Source organism: Arachis stenosperma, chromosome 5 (assembly GCF_014773155.1).
Source record: "Arachis stenosperma cultivar V10309 chromosome 5, arast.V10309.gnm1.PFL2, whole genome shotgun sequence".
In the NCBI taxonomy this organism is placed as follows: domain Eukaryota; kingdom Viridiplantae; phylum Streptophyta; class Magnoliopsida; order Fabales; family Fabaceae; genus Arachis; species Arachis stenosperma.
The window spans coordinates 18,883,412-18,910,831 of record NC_080381.1 but is presented as its reverse complement, the minus strand read 5'-3'; the positions used below and the strand labels follow the sequence as shown (position 1 = coordinate 18,910,831).

At 40.2% G+C, this 27,420-nt stretch overlaps 2 protein-coding genes across 2 annotated transcripts; one reads left to right on the top strand and one right to left on the bottom strand.

Annotated features, from left to right (window-relative positions):
- Positions 1 to 19,722: 19,722 nt before the first annotated feature.
- Positions 19,723 to 21,465, bottom strand: LOC130980522 (uncharacterized). The gene is made up of 3 exons (XM_057904192.1): positions 21,143 to 21,465; positions 20,509 to 21,034; positions 19,723 to 20,403 (listed from the first exon to the last, which is right to left on the bottom strand). Exons 1-3 carry the CDS (start codon positions 21,463 to 21,465, stop codon positions 19,723 to 19,725), a joined length of 1,530 nt encoding a protein of 509 aa, XP_057760175.1.
- A 4,675-nt stretch (positions 21,466 to 26,140) lies between these two features.
- On the top strand, positions 26,141 to 26,947 carry LOC130982533 (ethylene-responsive transcription factor ERF014). The gene has a single exon (XM_057906570.1). The coding sequence runs from the start codon at positions 26,173 to 26,175 to the stop codon at positions 26,797 to 26,799; it is 627 nt and encodes a 208-aa protein (XP_057762553.1). The 5' UTR covers positions 26,141 to 26,172; the 3' UTR covers positions 26,800 to 26,947.
- The last annotated feature ends 473 nt before the right edge of the window (positions 26,948 to 27,420 follow it).

Below are 27,420 nucleotides of genomic sequence, written 5' to 3'. Positions count from 1 at the left end.
AATACATTTAAATTATATGAAAAGAATCCAAATCTCATCAAAAAAATTTAAATCACATTAAATTCATTCTCAAGGGATTGTGCATATTTATTCATTTGTAATTGAATGTTTTTTTCTTTGTAAAAAAAAGATTTGCATCATAAATCCCAAAACATTTCTTACAAAGGGACAAAAAAATTCACAATATACCAAATAAAATCCAAATTATATAAAAAAATATCCAAATATAAAAAAATTTAAATTATATCGAAAAAAATTATATGAAAAAAATCCAAATCACATCAAAGAAGAAGAAGACTGACGGCGACGGAAGGTGTGACGTGAGGGTGGGGGCATGGTGTGATGGATGACAACAATGTGAGGGAGGAACGACGGAAAGGAAGAAGGCGACTGCATGCTGGGTGGCTGGCGACGACATCTTCAACAGCACTGTGTGGACGGCGAGGGCGCACAAAAAAAACGCTGAGTACCGTCGGATTTACTGTGGGATTCTTTAAATATATCCAACGACAATTAATTCACTGTAAAAAATAATCAGATGGTATAAATCTCACCAATAAATATTTACCGTCGAATTTATTTCATCCAACGATAATTATCGTCGGATTTTGCACAACAGTCATCCAACAATTTCTTAGCAAAACTAAATTAACGAATTCCAAACACTTGAACAATTCAAAATCTAATGTATTGAATCTAATCTAAATTAATCAAACTAAATTACAAACCCTAAAATAATTCAAATTACAAATCCAAAAATCACAATAGCATGCTTAAATTACCTATGAACCAAGAGAAATCCTAATAAAAAAATTCTAATTTTATTCTAAATCAACCTAACAGCAAAAAGTAGTTTAATTAAACTAAATTATTACCGAAAAATTAAAATCTAATTAAACCATAATAAATTTAAAATAGAGAAGATTAAATTAAAAATTGACAAAATTCCAAAACCAACCTCAAAGCAAGAAGAATGGAGGTGGAGGTTGCGGCGGTGGAGGTGGTTCGCCAGAGTGCGCCTCGGTGGAGAAAGCGGTGGACGTCGTGGTGGTGGAGGCTTGGCTCGCGGTGGAGAGAGCGTTGAGCGTGGAGGTTCGGACTCGCCGAGAATGGTGGAGCGGCAGTGGCGACGACGGAAGGGTGCAGAGAACTGGCAACAATGGTGGAGGCAATGATGAGAGAGAGGGGGTGGAGAAGTAGAAAGATAGGAGGAAATTCGAAATGGCGGAGACGAAAGTTCACGCTATCATTTAGGGTACGTTATCGTCGGATTTTTTTTTACGATAACGTTTTTTGTGTGCCCAAAACACATCGTTTCACTAAACAAGGTTACCATCGGACGGTAATGGGGAGTGCCATAATTTCCTTTTTTCCCACCACCTGTTACCATCAACCTTACCATCGGAACAACAATTCCGACGATAATATTTGACAGTTATGAGTTTATAACCAAATCCAACTGTAAATTCGACGGCAAACTAGCTGCTAATGTCAAACGTTAAATCTGACAGTAAATCCGATGGTACTCAACGTTTTTCTTGTAGTAGCGATGACATGCTCGATGGCACAGGCGTGGACGTCACTGGTTGTTCCCTCACAGACTAACGTCGATAGAATGCTGATCGGTGAGCAACGACGAGGTGGTGGCTGTCTTTCATCGGGAGCTCTCCTGCGATGGATGACAACGCGGCGACTAGGGATGATTGGTGCAAGGACAAGGCACGGCGCATAACAGCTGCGATGGAGGATGTGCAGCGAAGAGGCGGCGAGTGGGAGCGCTAGCTGCACGCGAGGAAGGGTGATTGATGGTGGCGCATCAGAGATACGACAGCAGCGCAACATGTGGGAGGAGATTGACAAGAGGAAGAGCGTGAGAGAGAGAGGATGGAAGGTGCATATACGGAGTGGTTTGTGGCTTTGGGTTAAGGGCTAATTTGGTGTGATTTTACCAGGTTTAGAGCCGGGTAAGGGTCTTAAAAATAGACCCGATCATTATTTTGGGTCGGGTTCGGGTCAAGGCGAATCCGACTTCACTCGGCACATGTACACTCTAAGAAAACTAAAAAAGATATATATTTTTTAATTAATTTCAATATTATGTTATATTAATTATAAGTTTATTGTTTTATTTTTAATCACACTTGTTGAATTAGAAAATAGATCAAAGAAGCATCAAATTAGAATTTATGGACAAATTCAAGTTTAAATATGGATATCAACTTTTCGGTAACAAGTTTCTTCTTTATAAATAAGCAAGGTTCTGAAAACTGAACCGGTCATTGAACCGTTCTAGCTACTGGTTCACTAGTTTCTAGGTTCAACCGATTTGACTGTGGTTGAACCGAAAAAACCATTTTATAATAAAATAATAAATAAAATATAAATAAACACACTAAAATATAATTATAGTCTAATATAAATTTTAAAATACCATCCAAATGAAAAAACCAGAATGTTATAATCTTATTCAAATACAAACTCAAAAATCAAATAACAAAAACAACCAACTAAACATAAAATGCCGATATCCAAGTTTATCATCAATCATCAAAATCCGCCATAACTTGCTGCATTTTTGCTACATTAATCCCTCACTTATCTAAACCATTGTGGCTTGCGAGACATGTTTGTAGATATGCCTAACAGAACAACCAGAGGAGATTAGAGGCCATGCAAAGCTTCATGTGTTTTCTTTCTTCTTCTTTTTTCTATCATGTGAATTTTCTGTTTGTGGAATAAAGTGTGTTAGATATCAAACTTGTGATTTATCCATGCTTACATCATTATAGCTTTATCAAGATGTACCACCACTCTTGCAATGAAATGAAAAGCCTTGTTATGAATTCCAAGAATGAAATGAATTGAGTAGGTTTAATATGACAGGTTTAACATGGCAGGAGTAGGTTTATCATGGCAGGTTTTTATCTTTCACTCAATGAACAATTTATTAAATCAACAACAGCAAAACACAATATAACAATCAAAAGATCAAGAACAACACCAAAACAATAATTTATCAAATTAACAAGTTAATAAAATCAATTTAAAACTGAAAATCAAAATAACAAAAACAATATTCAATCATTTATTCAATCACTATATCACTATATCAGTTCACACTTCACAGTTCACAAAAAAACTATATCACTATATCACCATTTCAGTTCACAGTTGAATTACTTGAATCAGAATTCACATAGCTTCACTATATCAGCCAATCATAAATTCAGAGTTCACAGAGTTTCACTATATCAGAATTCACAGAGCTTCACTATATCAGAGTTCAATCATAAATTCATAGTTAATTAAAAAAATTACCTATAGAGCATGCAAGAGCCAGTGGTTCGGAGGGGGACAGAGACACTGAGAGATAGAGACAGAGACACCACGTGACCAAGGGAGACAGAGACATCGAGAGCACCACGAGAGACAGAGCATGCAAGACTGGTAGAGCAGACGGTGGCTTCGAAGGTTGCGATAGCTGCTGCGCGAGGGAGGCTTCGAAGGTTGCGCGACGGAGGCTTCGAAGGTTGCGATGGCTGCTGCGCGATGGAGGGGAAGTGAGCGAGCAAGAGGCGGTGGCTGTTCGAAGGAACGACGACGACGGCGGCACGAGGTGGTGGCTGAACGGAGGTGAGCTCAATAAGATTGAGACTTGAGAGGCAGCCCTCCTCCCTGGATTGAGTGTGTGTGAGAGACGGAGATGAGAATGGAGATTGATTAGGGGCTAGGGCTTGCGCGATGAAGTAAGATTAGATTAGGGATTGCTGGTTCAGTGAGTGAATCAGTGAAAAACGGCGACATTTAGTTGTGTTCTCTAAAAATCGGTCGGATCACGGTTCGATTTGACTGACCGATTCATCAGTTTGATCACGGTTTTCAAAATTTGCGGTTTTATTTATTATTCAAACTGCTTTTTTTCTCGGTTTACGGTTCGACTAGCCGGTTCGAACTGATTTTCAGAACCTTGTAAATAAGTGCATCATAAATAAGTTTTTTTATAAATTATTGTTAAGGTTTTAAAGACACGATTTTTACTCAGTTTAGACCCGATATAGTTATAGCTAAAAAATATTTAGATTTTATCGAATTTAGAACCGAATTAAAATCTAAAAAATAGATCCGATATATATTTAAGGTCTGATTTGAGTTAGGATAAATATGATTTTACCCGGCTCATGAACACTCTTATTTAGGATTGTACGATGCTTATATGAAAAGGAGGGCAAAACTAAATTTTTCGAATTTCAAATTTAAGATTAAAAGGGAGTTGAGATATGTGAAGCTTGGACCCGTGTGGTGACCGTGTGGGACTGCAGGCAATGTCCAAATTCCTAAACTCCTAATAAAGCTTCTGATTTGGATGGATCTTAATTTGTAAAATACCGTTAAATATCTAGTAATGGTCTGTGTGCGTGTCACTCTCGAAATAGGGTATATCATGAAGGTTTTTTAAATCTGTTAATTTTTTAATAAACTTAAAAAACAAGAAAACTTTATTTTAATAATGAGGGCGTATTAATCAGTATGAAAATAATTATTCGGAACAAATAATTAATACTAACAAGTAATAAAATATGGTATTTATACAATTTTTTGTTTACATTTCTTTTGTAAATTTTTATTTTATCGCATAAAAAATAAATTTTTTTTATCTCTCTCGCTTCTTATTAATAGCTTTTAATGAAAAGAATAACATAAAAAAATATAAAAATTAAAATACACATAGCATTCGTCCATTTCCGTCTAAGTTCGATGATGCACTCTTGAAGTTGAAGTCTTCAACGATGCGTCTTATAATTCTTAAACACAGGTGGGCACAGCTGGATCAGAGCACGTGTGCTTTTACAAGTTCTTAAAAGTTGAAGGACTCTTGAAATCATAAACCATCGAATTGCTTAGTTATTTCTAACTAGTATTTTGATTTTTGAGTAGAACCCCTCGTTTTTTTTTAAAAAGAAAAACAAAAATTATCTTTTAATAAAGATCAGAAGTAGTATTTAACTCAAGCTTTTAAGTTAATTTTGTGTTTGGTGAGAATGAATGAGCTCTTTATAGTTGAAAATGACGGGCAAATTAAAGAAAGGTATTATATTCCATAATTCCATAATTCCAACATTCATATGCATTGTGGAATAGAAATTAAACAGAAAAAACAAATTTACACTTTTGGGTGGTCAACAAAATCATAAATCAAGTAGTGAATGAAGCTTAGATATTTATTATAAGCTGTGGCTCTAATAAAAGTTTGAATGCCAACTTGCACTACATAGCTTGAACCATTCTCAATTAGCAATTTGCACAAGTGCAAGTGGGGGGAGGTTAAATTAAATGTATTTATGCCTCTCTATGTTTTGAAAAGTTAGGTTTAGATATGTGATGATCCAATGATTGTGACACAACTACCATGTTTGCTTACTTCCACAACTACCATGCTTTGCTTACTTCTTGACCATCTTTGATAATATGCCGACATCATATAAATTACATTATTCTTAATTGAAAAAAATAAAATAAAATCATGGAACATTTTGAACAAGGCTGATCGTGCCGTGTTGCATGTCTTGTACTATCAAGAATTCAAGATATACATAGTGGCAAGTTAGGGTTTCAACGTTGACTTTGAATTGCATAAGATTAATATATCATCCAAATTTATATATTTCTCCACAAGCCAGTGACGCTGACTTTTTAAATTATGTATGAATATTAATAATTTAATATGAATTAATCACTTGGGCTCATGGCAATTGACCTCGACTTATAACTCGACTCATTAACAATTGAACATATTTATAAAATTTAAACTATGCGAACTAAATATTTACGAGTTAACTTAAACTCACAAACTAGTTTAAATAAAAAAATATAATCTATAATTTTATATAAATAAATTATAATTTATATATATAAAAATTACCATTTATATATATTATCTATCTATTAATTATAATTTACATCATTTATTACAATTATATGCATTATATACGTGTGTCAAATTATATATCATTACTATAATGTTAAAGTATAAAATTTATAATATATTCTTAATATAAATAATTATAATAAGTAACTTATTCAAATTTAAATTCGATTCATTTGTTCTGACTGGATTGAATTATGGAGTCTGGAGTAGAGTTATGTTGTTAGCTCTCAAATTAAAAAATAAGCTAAAATTCATAGATTGTAGTATTGAAAAATCAGATAGCTCAGATCCACTGTTTGAGGTGTGGGAGAGGTGCAACACATATATCGTTGGTTGGCTTAACCTCTCATTAAGTCCAGATATCTACCAAAGTATTTTGTGAAACAATTTAGTCTATAAAATATGGGATGAGCTAAAGCATAGATATTATCAGGAGGACAAATTTCGAGTGGCTGAATTATATGAGAAAGTGTATGCACTCAGGCAAGAAGACATGAAGTGACGAATTACTATACCAAGTTCAAGTCAGTTTGGGAAGAAATCGACAATTTCATAATCTTGCCACAATGTAACTGTGATAAAAGGTGTTCATGCACCTTATCTATAATTAGAAAGTAAAGAGAGGAAGATAAGGTGACAAAGTTCCTTCGAGGTTTAAATGAACAACACTCCACCGTTCGATCCCAAATAATGCTCATAGATAATTTACCAAATCTGAATGCGGTCTTTACTATGATCACACAGCAAGAACGACAGTTTCTCAGTCCTAACTCTACCTCGGACATTAAGGTTTTGGCTAGCGCTGCTCATCCCTTGAACACTGCATCGCCTTTGCTAGGTAGAGAAAGAGGAAGAGGCAGAGTAGGTAGATTTCAGCCTGGGAGAGGACAAGGTGGCAGAAGTAGGCTGCAATGCACTTTTTGCAACAAGACTGGACATGGTGTTGATACCTGTTATAAGAAACACGGGTTCCCCCCAACTTTAGACAATGATATGAATATTTCAACTCTCAAAACACTACCACACCAGTCCTCAATTGCATCTCAGCAAATGCAGGTACTGAGGGTATTAATGATGAGTTCAGTACCAGTCAATGCCAATTGGGAGCGAGTGAAATCACAGGGGCTGGATTAACTCCAAATCAAAGGAAAGCCCTACTAGCTCTACTTAGTAAGCAAGAGGTCATGTTACTTAACAAGAGAGTCTGCTGATAGTTAGTTAGAGAAAACTGATTAGAGTAGTTAGATATTTATGCTAATCAGTAGTTAGTTAGCTGTGTATAAATATAGGAAGGTCAGTTATGTAAAAGTGTGATTCATCATTTAATACAAGTTCACATTTCCACTCCTTCTTCTCTCTGATTTTCCTATCCCCTGCATTCTTTTCTCGTTCTCATGCGCAACCTTCAACATGGTGTAGTGAACGATTGAAGAGAGGGTGGCTTGATCTTTGATTCACGAGAATCAATCGTGGTTGGAGAGAGATGATGGATCCAGGTTCCTCTTCAAGACTGATTTCTCTTAGTTCAAGTTCTCTTCGAGCATTTTGATTTCTTTTTTTCAAGATTCTTCGATTTTCGATCTCATCTCTTTCTGTAATTTCTTTTTCGATCTCCAATTTCTCCTTCTCCTACAACTTCTTCTCCTCTTTCAAACTCACACCGCAAAGCTTGATGAGAGCTTAATTGCTTCCTAGCTCGACGAGTCATATCGAAGCGATTAGGTGTTCCGATCAACGAGATTGAAAGAGGAAGGTTCAGATTTGAGCACCAGATCCACAATTTCTGTCGTTATGAGCTCTGATTCAAGTTCTAGTGGAGTGCAATTTCTCGCCATGAACGCAACTCAGTTTGCTGCATTCTTCAATCAAATTGCCGCAATCCAATCACACATCAGCAGACTATATATGAACTCAAAATTTTGTTCACAAATTCAGAAACTCAACTTATTAAACTAATAACAAGTTGAATTCAAATTGACTTATGAATTGGCTTGAATCACTTCCAAATTCTAATTTTATATACAATAAATAGATATGATAGAAATTATTTTAGATATGGAGAAAAGAATAATATTTTGCTTAAATATTGGTGTTTGGGGTATTTTACAGAGGTGAGGAGGTGTCAGAAACGCAGTCCAACACGCGAGTTAGATGTTGCTCAACACGTAGGTAACGTTTTGACGTGTCAGCCATGCAGCAATACGCAGGTAACGTGTTGCCTACTATCTCCATGCAAGAGGCAACCTTACTCCGGGAGCAAGTGACATTATGGCTTTAGACCCACCCCTGGTGTATAAAAATGGAGGAAGAGTGGGTTGGGCTGCATATCATTTTTGTTTCCCTTCACTATCACCATACACCATACATTCTCAGCTCATCAAGTCAAGGTGCGTTGATCAGTGGCTCCAAATACGCGAATGCCACTTGTCTTCATCCAAATAGCACACAGGCTGCCTGTTAATTCCGCTGCGCCACGTGTCATCCATGTAGCAGCAGGCCCGACTCCGGAAATAGCAGTCATTTATAATAAGTGTTGAGGGTTGGTTCCGCGGGTGTATTAAAGAGTGGTGGGGCTGGGGTTTCGTTTCATTCCATCGTTGAGAGTGGTGGGGTAATGGAATGTTGGGGCTTGGGATTTTATTCATTGGGTTTTATGTTTTGAATTAGTTTTAAAGTTGAGAGTGAGATTAGAACATTTAAAATGGTACATAATTATACGTCTCCTAAAGATCATGTTATTAATTATTTGGGACAACCTAATTATATAAGTTTGTTATTTTTAATTAATTTATTAGTATTTACTTGGTTAACATAAGTTTAATAGTTTGTTATTATTTATTTAGATAATATTATTCTAAATGTACTGTTAAATATAAATATAAATAAATAATATAATTAATAATAATTTTTTTTTCAAAATTAATCCTATGATGTTTTTCTTTTTCTATTCTTGTGTTGTTAGTATGTATATATTTTTTATTATTGGTTTAATTATTCTGTTAGTTCCTGTAGTTTTACCAAATTTTTAATTAGGTCTCTATACCTTTTTTTCTTTCAATTGGGTCCTTACACTGCTTTAATTTTGTAATTAAGTTTTTTCTAGTATAAAAAATATTAGAATTAACTAAATATTTCTTCGCAAATTGAAGGTATTTATAATTAAAAACTTAATTAAATCTTTGACCGCATGTATTTTTGGTAAAAATATTATGTTAATTTTAATATTTTTAACATAAAAAGGATGTTATTACAAATTTAAAAGCAATAAAGGGACCCAATTGAAAGAAAAAAAAAAGTATAGGGACCTAATTAAAAATTTAGTGAAACTATAGGGACTAACAGTATAATTTAATTTTTATTATTTATTTGAATATGATATTTTATATTTTTAATAATTATTAAAATTAATGAATATTATTCTTTTTATTCTTTATTAGAATATGATTTTTTGTTAATTTTTAAATTAATAAATAAGACACATATTTTTTTTTAATTTTTTGGTATAATATTGTGGTTATTGTTATGTTATGTAAATTTTAATGATTAAATTGAAAAATAATAAAAAATATTTATACATAAAAATTCAAATTTCATGTAATTTTTTATTTTATTTTTTGTTTCAACATATTAGGATTATAAACATATATTTTGCTAGCCAATAATATATAATTATATGTTATTTTATTTTTTGTTTTAATTAATAAAATGATATTATAAATATGAATAATAAGATATTCGAATTTGTTTAATTATTATTTATTTTATTTTCTGTTAAAAGAAGTTATTAATTTATTCTTTAAATTATTTATTAAATTGATTTTTTTTTTGTGGCTAAACTTTACCAGGCTAATAAGAATCTTCTGCCCCGTAAGCTTGACCAGCCAGAGACGTGGTATCCAATAGTTGATGAAGCCTTACGAACCACTGGATTCTACCAGCACTCGAGAGTTGGAGTGATCAGATGACATTCTGCGATGCTAGCTGCTCTTATGCATGGATTGAAATTCTAGAATACCCGATGAAATATCCTAACACCTTCCACCTCTTGACTCTCGTTATACAGAGGTCGTGTTTCTATTTGGATTTGTGAACCAGGCATCTTCTGAAACATTGCCAAGAACTACAATGACAAAGTTTGGTAAGATTCTTCCCATCCATCGAAAACCTTGGCTATCGACTTCTACTTTGCCAGCCAAGCCTTTCGATAACTAATAGTGTAGTTGAATCTTGCCTGAACTTTTGCAATTATAGATTTGACCTTTATGAATGAGTCGAATTCAACCAATGGCTTCATAGCCTCAGCAGTCGTGTCCGAATCTAACTTGGAGTGATCCTGTGAGATCGTTCCCATGGAACACGTGTGACTCTCGTTGTATCTTCGAATCTCCCAACAGGCTTTCTTCTGTATCAAGTTGGCTCGGATAAGCCAGTCGCACCCACGTTCATAAGTCTTGCACTTTACATAAAACGTCTGTGGCTCAGATTTATAAACAACGTAATCGACTCCTCTGGAGATAGTGTAACTCCGAAGTGCCGCAATGACTGATTTTCTTGAGCCGTATTCCATTCCGATTCTAAACTCCCCATTCTTAGGATCAGCAACACCTATAAGAAAACAAATTTGTCACTCATCGATCCGCTAAAACAAAATCAAGTAAACATACTACCCAAAGCTCACGTACCTATATTTGCATATTCGAAAAACTCCGGTGCATGCATGGCGTCAAGATCCAAGCTATATATAAAAGGTGGAACGTCCATCGGTTGACTAATGAAGGCTGGAACCACTAAAGTTTCCGCCACTGCCTCACCTCCCTCAATGTCATCCTCGTCCTCATCACCGGTTTCGTACGTAGCTTCAAAATCTTCATCGCTATCATCGTTCATTTTCAAACTACGCCTCAGCTCTGTCATCCTGCACATCTGTGTCATGTTGAACCTCATCTGCAGCAATATGCTCAAACTCAACGTATAACTCAATCCTCGGGTGTTGTACCTGAATTTGCTGGTGAATATGAAACATCCGCCGAATACTAGTTTCGTCGATGATTGGCATAACCTCAAACTGTATTAGGCCGCCAATACAACAACCAGACTCTTATAGAGAATGTTGGTCACCATCTTTAAAATATCAGCCTATATGATTTGACAGAACCCGTACTGTAGTTCCATGAATGTTACAGTGCACGGAACCACAAACAAAAACATATTCTCACACGCAAAACTCACATCCTCATACATATTTCGTACGACCTTTCCGTTATGGTAAATCACTATATTTGCAATGCCCTCCATCGTACCGACTCTGGAGAAAAACACCTCTCTCACAATGAAGCAAAATGGTTACAAATTTTAATTTTTATAGACAGAAAACTCATCTCGCAAACTACGTGTTACAATGCCATCCAACCAGCGTCTGCCACGTGTGCAACACGCTGAATGCGTGTTATTTGCCATGTTGTCACGTGTAAAACACATTACCTACGTGTTGAAGGAATGAGCGCCATGTGGCAATACATTACCTGCATGTTGCGTGCAATTGTGACACGTATCCAATATGTTAATTACATGCTGAGTTAGCACATTACCTACGTATTATATCTACATTTCAGCAATGTCCAACCACTTGTATATACAACAAAAATAAACCTCCATTTCCAAATAAAACTTACCTCTAAATTACATATTAAAATTCTTTACCCTAGAGATAATGTCAATTTTTAACTCAAGTATATTACATACTTTGTATGAAACTTATAAAATAATTACTTTGTGGGTCAAAATTTTTAATAGATTAATATATCAATACATAATTAAATAATCACAATTTAGCTCATCGTTTTATTTAATACGCCTCAAATTCTCAAAGTACAATGGTAATACGGTAACTAAAATTAAACTATATATATATATATATATATGTATGTATGTATATATTAGATTATAATATTATTAATTAACTAATCAATTTCAATTGATTTCCAAAAATATTAAAAATTTAAATATTATTTTTTATATGTAATAATTTATTAATTAATTACAAATTTTTTAATAAAATCGGATCTATAACGGATGAATTTTGACGAGTTGAACTAAAATTTATCTTAGAAGGAAAAAAAAATATTAATTAACTGGTGTCATAATATTTGGATTATTTTTTAGACAAGAAAGTCGTGAGGACGACCAGCGAGATGGTAGGGCACGTTTATATTAATAATTTAATATTACTAATTAAGACAAGACATTAAACACATTTTCTTATATTATATAATAAATCCATGAAAGATATACCATGAGATTGAGTGACGTAAAATTTTGATTTATAACGTCATAGGTGACGTAACATGATATCTATCTCCACTCGCGGCCCATACCTCACCGACCAGGAAAGAGAACACAATGGATTAATCGCAATTTGATATTACTAAAACTCATTACTGGGCGCGCGTGATTTCACCTGCAAGGCCTCCGAGTCACGAACATGAAAACACAATGAGTTTGGAATTCTCCATTCCCTTTTAGACCATACTGCCACCAAGTCACGACTCACGAGGCCCCATGACTAAAACCTCCTCCTCTCGTTTCAATTTAAATTAGTTTAATGCACCATTAATTTAAAAAATGCTAATTCATATTTTAAAAATAAAAGCATTCACCTTAAAATGTCATGAAACATGTATTAAGAAAATAAAAACTAAAAAATCAGCAACTCCGCTAGGTGATCAACAATCTGAAGCTAATTAGTAATTTTTTTATTTTTTTAGAAAAAAACATAAGTTCAAACCATCATAAAAAAAATTTAAAATTTAATAAAAAAGATCTAAAATATAAAAATTTAAAATTATTTTAAAACTTTTAAAATTTTAAAATTATTTTAAAAATTATTCTAAAAAATTTTAATAAAAAAAACTGAAACTAACCAAAAAAACATCTAAAAACTTAACAAAAAATAGATATTCAAAATCATTTAAAAATTTTTAAAAGCTGACAAAACAAAATATCCAAAAAATATTGTAAAAAGAACATTCGAAAATTAAATAAAAAACATCTAAAACTATTAAAATAATCATCCAAAATTCAAAAAAAAAACCCTCCCAAACATGAATAAAAAAAATTCAAAACTTAAGAAAAAAAACATTAAAAACATAAAGAGAAAAAGCATCTAAAATTTAGTAAAAACAAGCATCCAAAAGTAGTAAAAAGAATTGTCCAAGAAAAAGCAACGCTGCAAATCACGATGTCTGGATGTGGCGGAGCACCACAACGTCCTTCCGCTGCTAGTCGCGGTGGCGTGCGGCAATAGCAGCAACCTTCTTTCTCGTTGGTCGTTCCATCGCAAATCATAGTGACATGCAGCAATAACATCGACGTGCAACGACCCTCTGCGACTGGACGTGCGACAATTGGCTTTGGGAGAAAAGGAAGCGGTGTGCGACTGACGAATAAAGGGGCGCGGCATGCAGCTGTTGGAGAGGGGCGCAGTGTGCTGCGGTAGGAGAAAAGAGCGTGTGTGGCTATGGAAGGGAAGAGCGGCGTGCGGCCGTAGGGAGGAGAGAGGAAAAAGGGTAATAAAATTGAAAGAGTACGTAAAGATAAAGAACACTTTGTTATGTATTTCTTGATCAACGGTGGTTTGTTTCTTAGTCTTCTAAGAGACTAAAGAGTTATCTAAAAAAAACAGCCTGTTAAAGGTTGCCGAGTGTTAGGATATCCTGCCCAATTATAGTCACTGAAGGCGAGAAGCTGAATTTCTGATTCTCTTGAAAAAAAGAGTCCTTTGCCGGGGCTAGTTTTCAAATATCGTAACACATGCTTGCCAGCTTAAAGATGAGATTCAGTAGGAGATGCCATAAATTGACTTAATTGTTGAGTGGCATACATGATGTCTGGTTAAGTAGTGGTAAGGTAGATAAGATGCCCAACCAAACGATGATACACAGAAGGGTCAAATAGCAGGGGACTTTTGTCTTGATATAGTCTTGTGGTACTATCCATCAGAACAGAGGCAGGTTTAGCACCTAATAAACCAGAATCCTCCAAAAGATCAAGACAATATTTTCTCTGAGATAAGCAAATTTCTTTTGCTGATTGAGCTACTTCAATACCCAGAAAATATTTTAATGTGCCCAAGTCTTTAATTCAGAAGTGTTGGTGCAAAATAGACTTAATGGCAGTAAGTTCAGAAATAGAATTACTAGTGAGAACGATGTCATCAACATAGACTAGAAGTATAGAAATTTGAGCACCAGTAAATGTAACAAATAGACCATAATCAAATAAGATCTGCTGATATCTATGAGATAGCAAAAGATGAGAAAGTTTGTCATACCACATACGACTAGATTGTTGTAAACATACAATGACTTTAGTAACTTGCATCATTGATTTGACCAAGAAGATGTAAACCCGGATGGCAGAGTCATGTATCTTCAAAAAGATCCCCATGTAAAAAAGCATTATTGACATCTAACTGATGTATGGTCCAATGCTTTATAGAGGCCAATGACAAAACTAATCTGAAGAGTTTGACTATTATGATTTCAATTGAACGAATATTCATTTAGTGAGGTGGCAGGCTTGACAACAAGAGAGAAGATTTTCAAGAAATCAATACCTTCAGTCTGGGTGAATCCTTTAGCCACAAGGCGAGCCTTATATCGATCAACTGAACCATCAGACTTACATTTGATGCGATAGACCCATTTACAGCCAACCGGCTTAACACCTGCAGAACAATCAACAAGACGCCAAATTTTATACAACTCAAGAGCATCCAGCTCATCTTTCATAGCACTATGCCAATTAGGGTGTCGATTGATATCCTTAAAGAACTTTGGCTCAACGTCAGAATATAGAGATAAAAAAGCCTTTTATGTGAAGATAAAAGAGAAGAAAAAGACATGACTGAAGATAAAAGATACCTACACTTTGAGGGAGATTGATTTGTAAAGGTGAGAGAGGAATTGCACAAGTAATTAGAGAGATATGCTGGAAGTCGATGAGGTCGGTCGGAATGATGACGATGTGGTTGCTCAGGTGGTGAGAAATGTGATGGGGGATGAGGAGGTGATAGTGGACTAGTGTCTAGTGCGAAAGGAAAGGAGGGTTTGGGTCTCGAAAGAGATTCGGTTGTCATAGGTTCATGTTGGTTAGGACACGACAGTGAGAAAGGAGAGGTTGTTGGAGAAAATGAAGAATTAGATGGAGTTTGGTCAATGGATATGGATGAGGGTTCAACTGGAAGAGTTGGTATTTTTGGGTTATGTGTATTGACAGAAAAATTGTTTGGTTCAGAATTTGCTATTGGGTTGAAAAAAGAAATTGAGTCATTTGTGTAGACCAAAGGAAAGATTAATTCATAAAATATAATATTTTGAGAAATTTCAATCTTTTTGTCATCCAAAAGATAAATGATATATTCTTTAAAACCATTTTGAAAACCAATGAAAATACCCTTTTTGCCTTTTGATGAAATTTTGATCTATTTGTTATTAGGGTAGAAACAAAACATAAACATCCAAAAACTTTAAGGTCATGATAATTTGGTGGATGATTAAATAAAATCTCAAATGGTGTTTGAAAATTAATTACAGATGATGAAACTCTATTAAGCAAATAAACAGCATATTTAACAGCATAAGACCAAAAAGATAATGACAAATTAAATTGAAACATAAGAACACGAGCTATATTTAAAATATGTTGATACTTTCATTCTACTCGTCTATTTTATTGAGGGGTTTCAACACAACTACGTTAATGAATAATGTCCTTTGAAGCATAAAAATCATGTAAAATAAATTATGGTCTATTATCAGAACGGACAGTTTTGACTTTAGAGTTGAATTGTATTTCAACTAAAACAATAAAATTCTTTACATGATTTTGTACTTTTCCTTTTGATTTTAACAAAATAACTCATGTAAAGCGACTAAAGTCAGCAACAATAGTTAAGAAATATTTATAATTATGAAGATAAAACTAAATATATATAAGTATTGTTTACAGAAGATAAAAGCAAAGATAAGATAAGAAGGTAACATAAAAATAAGATAAGATGATAAACGTTAAAATTGTAATAGAATTTATATATTTTGTTAAGTTGAAGTTGTAGACCATAAAATTTTTTTATTGTTATATATCATAGGTTAAAATAGAAGAATGATTTAATAAAGGATTTGTGTGATTGTTTTTTTTATAATAAATAAAATTGAGTGTGCGAATGAAATTAAGTTAATTTTTTAGATTTTTTTAGTTGACCATCTCACTAATTAATTCTTATACTTTTTCAAAATTTAGTAATAAGAGTAATCTTAACTATCTCTTAAAACATACTTGAGATGTGATGGTAAATATTTATAATCTGTTCGTTGGTCGGCTCCTGAACAGGTCGGGTGGACAGAAGATGCGAAGGTGGATAGATGAGGGTGTCTTAGTCCTGGGTGCGCTGATCGAGGGTCTGCCGAGCTGGCGAGCACTTGAGTTGGTGAACGGACGAGGGGGGGTGCCACCTGCAAAGACACTCCGACGCTCAAGTCAGAAATCGTACAAGCAGGGGGAGTGATGTAGAAAGTGACGTACCTCGGGGGAAGAGCCAATCTTCCCCTTATATACATGTCAGTAGTGGGCCCCTTATGGGACAGGCCCATATTCCCAAGGACGCTGTCCTGCAGCCGCGTGTGAACCGTACAGGACGCGTGTCCGGGTCGGTTGGAGGGCGCGTGTCCGGGTCGGGTACTGCTCGGGTCGGGTCGGCCCAAAGCTGGTTCTGGGCCGGGCCGTAACAGTGCCCCCACGCGCCAATGGTAGTCGTGGGAGCTACCAATGGCGTGTCGTCTCGCATCTCGTCTGGTCGGTCGCTCGTGGGGAGGACGTGTCCCCAACGCGCGTCTCTTGGTTGCTCAAACAACCGTTTCATCACTTCGTTTCCTGTGCCGAGCATTGAATGCTCATAATGGGGTAAAAAACCCCGTTTGAAAAGACCATTTTGCCCCCCGGCGTTTCGCGCTCTGGAGGCAGTTTTTAAACGAGTGGTTTTGATACTTCTGCACTTTATGCACTTTTCTCGCACTCCCTATTCTCCCTTCTTCCTCCTTGCTACAAGGCTTTGCTGTGGTGCCTCCGTTCGTGTTTCTTGCATTTTCCCAGATTCAACTTCATCTTCCTTTCATCGATTCAGGTAACTTTTGGATCATCCCCTTTTTATGCATTATTCCTGTATGCTTGTTGTTTGGTTCTTTGAAGTTATCGTGTAGCCTCTTAGTTGCGAGTAGACGTGTTAGGGGGAAAGGTACCATTCCAGGGTAGGTTTTTTCTCGCTCTTAGCCATTTAGTCTTGCTTGGCCTTAGCCGGGAAGTCGTGAGGGCGGTGTGTGTGTTCGGCTTGAGCAACCGATCTCTTAGACTAACTGGATGGTACCCCCATGTAGGTATGGCTCGCACGGTCTCCCGGGCATCCGTTAACCCCGCGGCGTACGACCAATATGCTTGGGTCGTCTCTGATGTAAGGGATTCACCCAACCAAATGGGCGAAGAGGAGCTCACCGAGTTCCGACAAGCCGGGTATCTATGCGGCGGGACTGACGAGGAGGCCAACTACGACGTCTTCGTCCCGGCTCCCCACGAGCGTTTGTACGAAATCAACTTCCAACCCCGCCAGGTCGCCGACTGGATTGGTTCTATAAAGCCATGTTCACTCAAGTCGGGGTCCGCATTCCGTTCTCCGCCTTTCAGATGGCACTCTTAAACCGAATCTCCGTGTCACCGTCGCAGTTGCATCCGAACAGTTGGGCTTCTATCCGCTGTTTCGAGATGGTCTGTGAATATCTCGACCTGCCGGTGTCCGTAGATGTCTTCCTCTTTTTCTTCACCCTCACAAACCCTTCCAAGGAGGGGAAACATAGGAAAGGGTTCATGTCCTTCCGGGCTGCTCAGGGTCGGAAGATTTTCGGCTTGTTCGAAGATTCTTACCATGGGTTTAAGGACAAGTATTTTAAGGTCCGCCCGGCCAAAGATCGTCACCCCTTTTGGTTGTCTCTGGAGGGGGCACGGCTCATCCCGACTTATTGGAGCTTCGGGGCGGGAGCCAATAGTTTTATTAAGGTGGTTTATAAAAACATGTCGGCAGTAGATCAGCAGATTGCCGAGGTGCTAAACGCGGTTTTTGGGAAGAACCCTGTAAATCCCCATCTCCTTATGGGTGATCGGGAGTCCGGCCGTAACTATATTTGTGAGATGCTTTTCACTTTTCCCTTTATCTTTTTTCCCTTTTGTTGGTATTATGTGACGATTAACCGACCTCCTTTGTTTTCCTGCAGTGGATATGTCTGCGTCAGTGACTGGTCTTCCCGACCTGTTTCAGACTTTCCTTGGTGGTGGTGATGATGAAGAGGATAATGATCAATCTGTTGCTGAGACGTCCGCAGCTCCCCCAGAGGACAAAACTTCTTCAGGGCAGGAGGCCGTTGTTGGGGGGACCGGGACCTCAACGCAAGCCGCCCAGGTCGAGGTCGGGAAAACGGTTCATGACTCTCCCCCTCGCGAAGTGGTAGGTCAAGGGGGTTCGACGTCCGCTCCTGATGATGACGTGGAGGTGGTCGTCCCTACCCCTAAAAGGAAGAGGCCGGCGTCTTCTAGTCCCGAGGGGGTCCTCACCGTCATGGAGAGGAATTTTGATGCAAGTAACTTTATAGATACCCAACTCATTCCTGGCACTGAGGAGTACTTCCATGAGTCTTCCCTTGCCGGGCAGGCGAGGTGGATGTACCGAACTCTTCTGCGGGACGCCGTGATAGCCCGGAAGGCCGAGTTTGAGCTGTCCGGGATGGAGTCTCTCCGTCGGAAATTGGACTCCGCTGGGAAGGCCAACAATGAATTGAAAAGTGAAGTGGAAACTCTCCGGCAGCAGTTGACTCAATCTTCGGAGAAGTTGGACGCCGCCGAGAAGAAGGCTACCACCGCTGAGCAGAAAGCTACCTCCGCCGAACAAAAGTTAACAGCTGCTGAGAAAAAACAGAAAGAGTCGGACGCGACGATTGAACGTCTGGTCGAGCGTGAGATGGCTCTGGAGAAACAGGTCGGCGAGGCGCAGAAGCGTACGGCCGAAGTCGAGAAGGAGAAGCAGGCCGTGGAGGCCGATCTGGCAACGTGGAAGGCCAAGTATAAAGACGTCGTCAAACAGGGTAAAGGCGCGATTTTGGGCACCGAGGAGGCCCTGAAGGCTCAAATTAAAATTGTTGCCCCTGAGTTCGACACGTCGGCAATTGGCGTTTTTAAGATTATTAAGGATGGCCAGGTTGTTGATGTTCCGAAGAAATGAACTCTTTGTTTCATCGTTTTTGTTTAGCCGTTTTGTTTTGGCTTGTAGACAGTTGTTTTTAGCCGTTTTGGCTTACGAACAGTTTAATCTTAGCCGTTTTAATTTTGGCTTTGTGAACAATGACTCTTTGGCCGCTTGCTCGTGTTGTCGCGATGACGTTTTTCTTACTCGTCCGATCGTGTTATCGTTTTTAGTAACCGTTTTTGGTTTATAGTTGTTTATATCGGCGGCCCGTGGGCTCTCGTGTAGTTGCTCGTTACAACGGTAGTTGATGACCTCCCGGGGTGATCAGTCCCGGGTTAGGTGTCGTTGCTAGTCACGACAAGATGATTTATCTGAAAAACGGAGGTAAAATAGAATGGAGAATTTGCACGAGTGTATCTTATTCGGTATCCACGTAAAAGACTTGAAAGTTACTATGAAATTCAAATGGCAAGTTAACTACTTAGCTAGATTAGCCGGCAGGTTGCTGCGTCCTCTAGGAGTAGAATCTTCTAAGGTTGTCCGCGTTCCATGTTCTCGGGACCTCCTTGCCATCGAGCCTTTCTAACTTAAAGGCCCCTTTTCCCATCACTTTCTTGATTCTATATGGGCCTTCCCAGTTGGCCGCTAGCTTGCCTTCTCCTGGGGTCGGCAGGCCGATATCATTTCGCCTCAGGACGAGGTCGTTTGCCCCGAATTCCCTCTTGAGCACTTTAGTGTTGTAGCGGAGCGCCACTCTTTGTTTTAGCGCCGTTTCTGTCAAGTGGGCCATTTCTCGGGCTTCCTCTATCAGGTCCTTTTCTACAGTTTCCTCTACTCCCTTCAAAAGCAATTGCGGGCTTGGTTCACCGATCTCCACGGGTATTACTGCATCCAACCCGTACGTTAGTCGGAAAGGGGTTTCCTTGGTGGAGGATTGCTCGGTTGTTCGATAAGACCAGAGGACCGATGCTAGCTCGTCGGCCCAAGCACCCTTTTTGTTGTCCAACCTCTTCTTTAGCCCTGAGAGGATAACCTTGTTGGCGGACTCCACTTGTCCGTTCGTCCGAGGGTGTTCTACCGAAGAGAACCTTTGCCTTATACCTAGGCCGTTGAGAAATTCTGTGAACTTTTTGTCAGCAAATTGTGTGCCGTTGTCCGAGATGACGACTTCTGGTATCCCGAACCGTGTTATCACCTGCCTCCACATGAATTTTCTGCAATTGGCTGAGGATATGCTAGCCAATGGTTCGGCTTCTATCCATTTGGTATAGTAATCAATTGCCACTATGAGATATTTGACCTGCCCAGGGCCGACAGGGAAGGGCCCTAAGAGGTCGATTCCCCATTGAGCGAATGGCCGGGAGGTCGTCAGCAAGCTCAACTCGTTTGCCGGTGCCTTGGCAAAGTTGGCGTTCTGTTGGCACTTTATGCACTTTTTGACAAACTCTTTGGAATCTGCCATCATCGACGGCCAGTAGTACCCAGCTCGGATCAACTTCCTTGCTAGGGCTTTTCCTCCGATGTGGTGCCCACAGCAGCCCTCGTGGACTTCCCTGAGGACGTAGTCCGTTTGGTCGGGGTGTAGGCACTTCAGTAGGGGCTGGCTGAGCCCTTTTCTGAACAGCTGTCCTTGGATGACGGCGTATTTGGCCGCTTCTCTCCTTAATTTCACCGCATCCTTTTCGTCACCAGGGACTTGGCCGTGTTCTAGGTAGTTGGTGATGGGGTCTAGCCATGAAGGACTTAGGGTTGTTATGTGTAGTGCAATTGCAGGTTCCCTTGTCATGCCTTGGATGAGAGACCGGTTTCCCTCCCCTGGCTTCGTGCTGGCTAATTTTGATAGGAGGTCTGCTCGTGTGTTCCTTTCTCTGGGTACATGCTGGACCGTGACCTCGTCGAACTTTTGGCTCAAGCTTTTGACCTTTTCCAAGTACTTCTGCAACAAGGGGTCCTTGGCTTGATAGCTGCCGTTTACTTGGGAAGTGACGACTTGGGAATCGCTGCATACTTCCAGCCTTTTTGCGCCGACCTCTGTTGCTAGGGTCAAGCCTCCTATGAGGGCTTCGTATTCTGCTTGGTTGTTCGAGATGGGGAACTCGAATCTGACCGATTGTTCGTATACGACCCCGTTTGGACTTTCTAGGATGATCCCGGCTCCTCCGAAGGTCTGGTTGGAGGCTCCGTCCACATGGAGCTTCCACCGTGTACCCATGTCTTCGCCTGGGTCTCCTGTTACTTCAACCAAAAAATCCGCCATCGCCTGCGCCTTGATGGCTTGCCGGGGCTCATACCGTATGTCATATTGAGAGAGTTCGATGGACCAAGTCATCATTCTTCCCGCCAGGTCGGGTTTTTGGAGAACTTGTCGGATCCCTTGGTCCGTTCTGACGACCACTTGGTGACTCTGGAAGTACTGTTTTAACCTTCTCGAGGAAGTTAGGAGTGCTAAGGCTAGCTTTTCCAACTTGCTATATCTTAACTCTGCTCCTTGTAGGGCCCTGCTTATGAAGTAGACTGGTTGTTGGGTCCTCCCGTCCTCCCGCACTAGTACTGCGGCCAGGGCTTCGCTTGTTATAGCGAGGTATAGGTACAGTGGTTCCCCGTCCCTTGGCTTCCCGAGAACGGGAGGTGCCGCTAGGATTTCCTTGAAGTGTTGAAAGGCTTCTTCGCACACGGGTGTCCACTCAAACGCCATCCCTTTCTTCATGAGGTTGAAGAATGGCAGGGCCTTTGTCGCCGAGGCCCCGAGAAACCGGGAAAGCGATGTCAATCGCCCTGCCAACCTCTGGACGTCCTTGACACAGCCCGGGCTCTTCATCTGAAGTATTGCCTGGCATTTCTCCGGGTTGGCTTCTACCCCTCTCTGAGTTATCATAAATCCTAGGAACTTGCCGGCTTCCATGGCGAAGGCGCACTTGAGGGGGTTCAGCCTCATACCATGTTGACGGAGGGACGCAAACACACTTGCCAGGTCGTTTAGGAGGTCGTCAGGTCGTGTCGTTTTTGCCAGGATGTCGTCCACGTAAACTTCGACCGTTTTCCCTATGAGGTCGTGGAATATCCTGTTCATCAGCCTTTGATATGTCGCCCCTGCATTTTTCAAGCCAAACGGCATTACCTTGTAGCAGAAAGTTCCTCCTGGCGTTATGAACGCCGTTTTGTCTTCGTCTGGTCGGTGCATCGGTATCTGATTGTAACCGGAGTAGGCGTCCATGAAACTTAGATACCGGTACCCCGCCGCAGCGTCGACGAGTGCATCTATGTTGGGGAGAGGGAAGCAATCTTTGGGGCATGCTTTGTTAAGGTCAGAGTAGTCCACGCACATTCTCCATCTGCCATTGTGTTTTTTCACCAATACCACATTTGAGAGCCACGTCGAGTAGTCCACTTCTCGTATGAAGCCTGCTTCTAGGAGGCCGGCCGTTTGCTTGGCTACCTCCTCTGCTCTCTCCGCCGACATCTTTCTTCTTCGTTGAGCCACTGGGCGTGCTTCCGGCTTGACGGCTAGGTGGTGTGAAATGATTTGTGGATCAATGCCCGGCATGTCGGCTGGCGTCCATGCGAACAGGTCCTTGTTGGCCCTTATCATTTCAATCAAAGGCTCCTTCAACTCATGCGGGAGGTTCTTGTTAACGAATGTGAATCTTTCCCCTTCGTCACCGATGCTAAATTTCTCCAGGTCCCCTTCTGGTTCCGGCCTCGGGTTGTCCTCTACTCTGGCATCGAGGTCGGCTAGGAATACGCCGGATGCTTCCTTGGACTTCTTTCTGAGGGAAAGGCTGGCGTTGTCGCAGGCGACCGCCGTCTCGAGGTCTCCTCTTATGGTCCCTATGGATCCATCATCGGTGACGAACTTCATAACTAGTAGCTTGGTGTTGATTATGGCCTCAAAATCATTGATTGTCTTCCTTCCCAAGATGATATTGTAGGCTGTGGAGTCTCGGAGGATCACGAATTCGGCCATCGCCGACCTTCGGCCTTGCATCTGTCCTACCGAGATCGGTAGGGAAATGACTCCGTCTGGTTTGATGAAGTGGTCGCCTAACCCGATAACCCCGTGCTGGTGGGTCGTCAGGTCGGCATCCTTCAGCCCCAGTGCGTCGAACACGTTTTGGAACATGATGTTTGAGTCGGCCCCAGTGTCGACAAGGATCCGTTTGACGAGGCCGGTTCCTACTCTGGCCGTGATGACCATGGGAGGGTTTTCCGGGGCGTCGCTGAACCATTGATCTTCTGGGCCGAAAGAAATGGACGGGGGTTTTTTGGTACTCTGCACTGGTGAAGATGAGATCGCCAGAACCTTGGCGTCTTTCTTGTGTGCCGACCGGGATTTTGGTGCAGTGTTCTTTGCCGTTACCACGTTTATCACCGTGAGGCCGTGGTCTCTGTCTTCAGGTTCTTGTCGCCGCTTGACCGGGCGTGTCTTGCCTTCCTCGTCCTGGTCGCGATAACGCCTTCTCGGCTCCCTGATGAGATGGGAGAACGCTGCCAGCTTTCCTTCCCTTATCGCTTGCTCTAATGCATCCTTCAAGTCGAAACAGTCCTGCATTTGGTGGCCATATCCCTTATGGTAATCACAATAAAGGTTCTTGTTTCCGCCTGTGCGGTCCTTGAGTGGTCGGGGCTTCGGGAGAATTCCTTTCTCCGCAATTTGTTGGTAGACTTCCATGATGGGGAGGGTGAGTGGAGTGTAGTTAGTAAATTTCCCCACTCGAGGGAACGGTCTAGGTGCTTTGTTTGGCGCCTCCTCCCTGGCCTTTTCTTTCGCCCTCTCCCCGTCGCCACCGAACTGACGAGCCTGGCCGTAACCAGACTGCCGCTTATTGGCAGCCACGACTCGGCTGACTTCTTCATCGTTTATGTATTCTTTGGCCACTGTTTGGATTTCATGCATCGTCCAAACCGATTTCGTTGTAAGGTGCTTTCGGAAGTTCTCGTTAAGGAGGCCGTTCGTCAGGCAGAGACTGGCCACCGAATCGGTTAAGCCGTCGATTTCCAAGCATTCGTCGTTGAACCGATCTAAGTACCTCCTGGTCGGCTCTCCCTGTCTTTGGGTTACCCCGAGAAGGTTGATAGGATGCTTGGCCTTTGCTATTCGCGTTGTGAATTGAGCCAGGAATGCGCGGCTGATGTCTGAGAAATTGTAGATAGAACCTTGAGGGAGGCCGTTAAACCATTTGATCGCTGGTCCTGCTAAGGTCACCGGGAAGGCACGGCATCTCACTTCGTCGCCTACTCCCTCTAGATTCATCCTGGCCTCGAAGGCCGTCAGGTGTTCTAGAGGGTCTTGAGTTCCGTCGTACCTCATGTCCGTTGGCTTGTCGAAGTGTTTCGGCAGCCGGACCTCGAGGATAGATCGGTGGAACGGGGTGGCGCCCATTATCACAGGTTGTCGTGTTCTTCCGTCTTCGCGACCTCTTGTCGCTCGATGGGTCGGTCTGCCTCGGGAGTAGATGATCGTGTCATTTCGTCTCCTCATTATGGGTGACTCCTCCCGCGAACTCTCTGCCTCCGTCCGCGGGCGGCTTCGGTAAGAGTCTTCCTCCTCGCTTCCGGGAGATGGGGTATAGCTCGGATCGGTAGAGCGTCCGTCCCGCTCCCTGTCGGCAAGCTGCCGCTCCAGGTTCTGGACTCGGTGGCGCAGCTCTTGCATTATTATGGCGCTATCGCCGCCTGTTCCTCCGAATGGTCGTGTCCCCGTGCGTCGATGGGGGGACCTTCGCCGCCCCCCTTGCGAGGCGACGGAGGCTGCCCCCTCCGCTCCGGCAGCCCGGCCTTGGTCGCCAAGACCCAGTACAGCTTCCATTTAGACGTTCCCACAGACGGCGCCAATGTTCGTTGGTCGGCTCCTGAACAGGTCGGGTGGACAGAAGATGCGAAGGTGGATAGATGAGGGTGTCTTAGTCCTGGGTGCGCTGATCGAGGGTCTGCCGAGCTGGCGAGCACTTGAGTTGGTGAACGGACGAGGGGGGGGGGGGTGCCACCTGCAAAGACACTCCGACGCTCAAGTCAGAAATCGTACAAGCAGGGGGAGTGATGTAGAAAGTGACGTACCTCGGGGGAAGAGCCAATCTTCCCCTTATATACATGTCAGTAGTGGGCCCCTTATGGGACAGGCCCATATTCCCAAGGACGCTGTCCTGCAGCCGCGTGTGAACCGTACAGGACGCGTGTCCGGGTCGGTTGGAGGGCGCGTGTCCGGGTCGGGTACTGCTCGGGTCGGGTCGGCCCAAAGCTGGTTCTGGGCCGGGCCGTAACATAATCACTTTTCATTTGTATGAGTTATTAATTCTTAAAGCATAGATTTAATATATGAACGATAGCATATACTTAAGGGAACACGAAGCTAATAAGAAAGAAAAAAAATGTTTGATGCATATTAAAATTACTACCTAGGATGAATATTACTAGTGTTAGCTAGGTTAGCTACTGTGGTTGCCATGCTGTCATTTCTATTGGCTACCAATAACCCAAACTTCGATCTCCATTCTCCAACTTGCAGGACTTTAAGGGAACACGAAGCTAGTAAGAAAGAAAAAAAAAATGTTTGACCCATATCAAAATTTAACTATTAAATTAATTATTATATATAATTTTTAATGTATAATAAATACGTATGAAAATAATTGTACTAATTTAGTATTAGATTAATAATGTTGTGTATATTACATTTACCTTGTTATATTTTAATAATATATGGGTTAACTTGATGTTAATTTTTATTTTATATTTTCTTAATTTTAATTAAAAAAATAATAAACTTATATAATAATATTGTAAAAAGTAGTTAATAATATATACTTTGACTTTGAAAATATTGACTTTGCAATATTGAATATTAAATGCTTCGTAAATTCTTGCAAGGCCCTTTGACTCTGAAAATCTTCAAAACCTTTATAAAGGACTTTTGTGGTCACAAGGCTTCTCCATGTTCTAAAGACACAAAAACAGAGTCATCATAATCATGAGTCGCAGTTCGTGGTTGCATGCAAATAACTCTGCATCATCATCATCAACCACTAACAATAATAAGAAGCTCAAGGGTGTTAGGCGTCGAAAGTGGGGCAAGTATGTGTCGGAGATTCGTGTTCCGGGCACCCAAGAGCGTCTCTGGTTGGGAACCTACGCCACGCCGGAAGCAGCTGCGGTGGCTCACGACGTCGCCGTTTATTGCCTGAAGAAGCCTTCTTCATTGGAGAAGCTTAACTTCCCTGACACCTTGTCTTCTTATCATCACTGTCTTCAGCAGAGAGAGGATTTGTCACCAAGGTCCGTTCAGAAGGTCGCTTCAGATGTTGCCATGGATGTTGATGCGCGCAGCATTAATGGGAGATCAACAACGCTCGCTACCACCACCAATACTGTCGCAGTCGCAGAAACTAGCAGTGGTAGTTATTGTTCCGAGGTGTTACCTGAAACTGGCGTAGGTATGAACAGTTATGATGTTGGATTTGGAGGAGATTCTTGGTGGCAAAGTTTGGGTGATGGTAATGGTGAAACAGCTTTCCATGAAAGTAGTAGTGAAGATCATCATCATGGTGGTGGACAAGGGGATCCACCATTGAGCATTTCTGTTGAAGATTATCTTTAGTTTCATCTTCTGCTCCTTCTTTGTTTTTGATAGGACCTTAGTTATCTAAGATATTACATGTACATCAAAATCAGTGATTAAAATTAATCATTATTATAAAATACATGTTAAAATATAAATATATATTAAAAAAATTGAATTATACATATATTTATATATAAATACATTAATAATCAATTTTGATGTACACATAGCATTTTTCTTAATTAATTACTAAGAAATAGATTCATCTATCTTATTTAAAATTGGTAGCTTTCTTTTCATTTTTTTTTATTTTTCATTTTAACATGGTTCAAAGTTGAGACAATAAAAAAAAAATATTATTTGTATATAAAGAATTAATAATTAAATTAGTGGTTATATATATTTGTGCTATTTTATATATTTTATATTTTAATATATATTTTATATAAATAATTATTTTATTTATTAATTTTTAATATATATATTTAAAAAAATATAATTTAACATTTAAGGTGTATGATTATTTAATATTAATATACTATAACTGGTACATGTCACGTGTATAAATTAGTAGTTAGGTGAAAAAGAAGTTCAAAATAATTAGTAGAAGAAAAGAAAATGTTTGATGTTGTACATGGAGGCTGGAGCTCTTTTTAT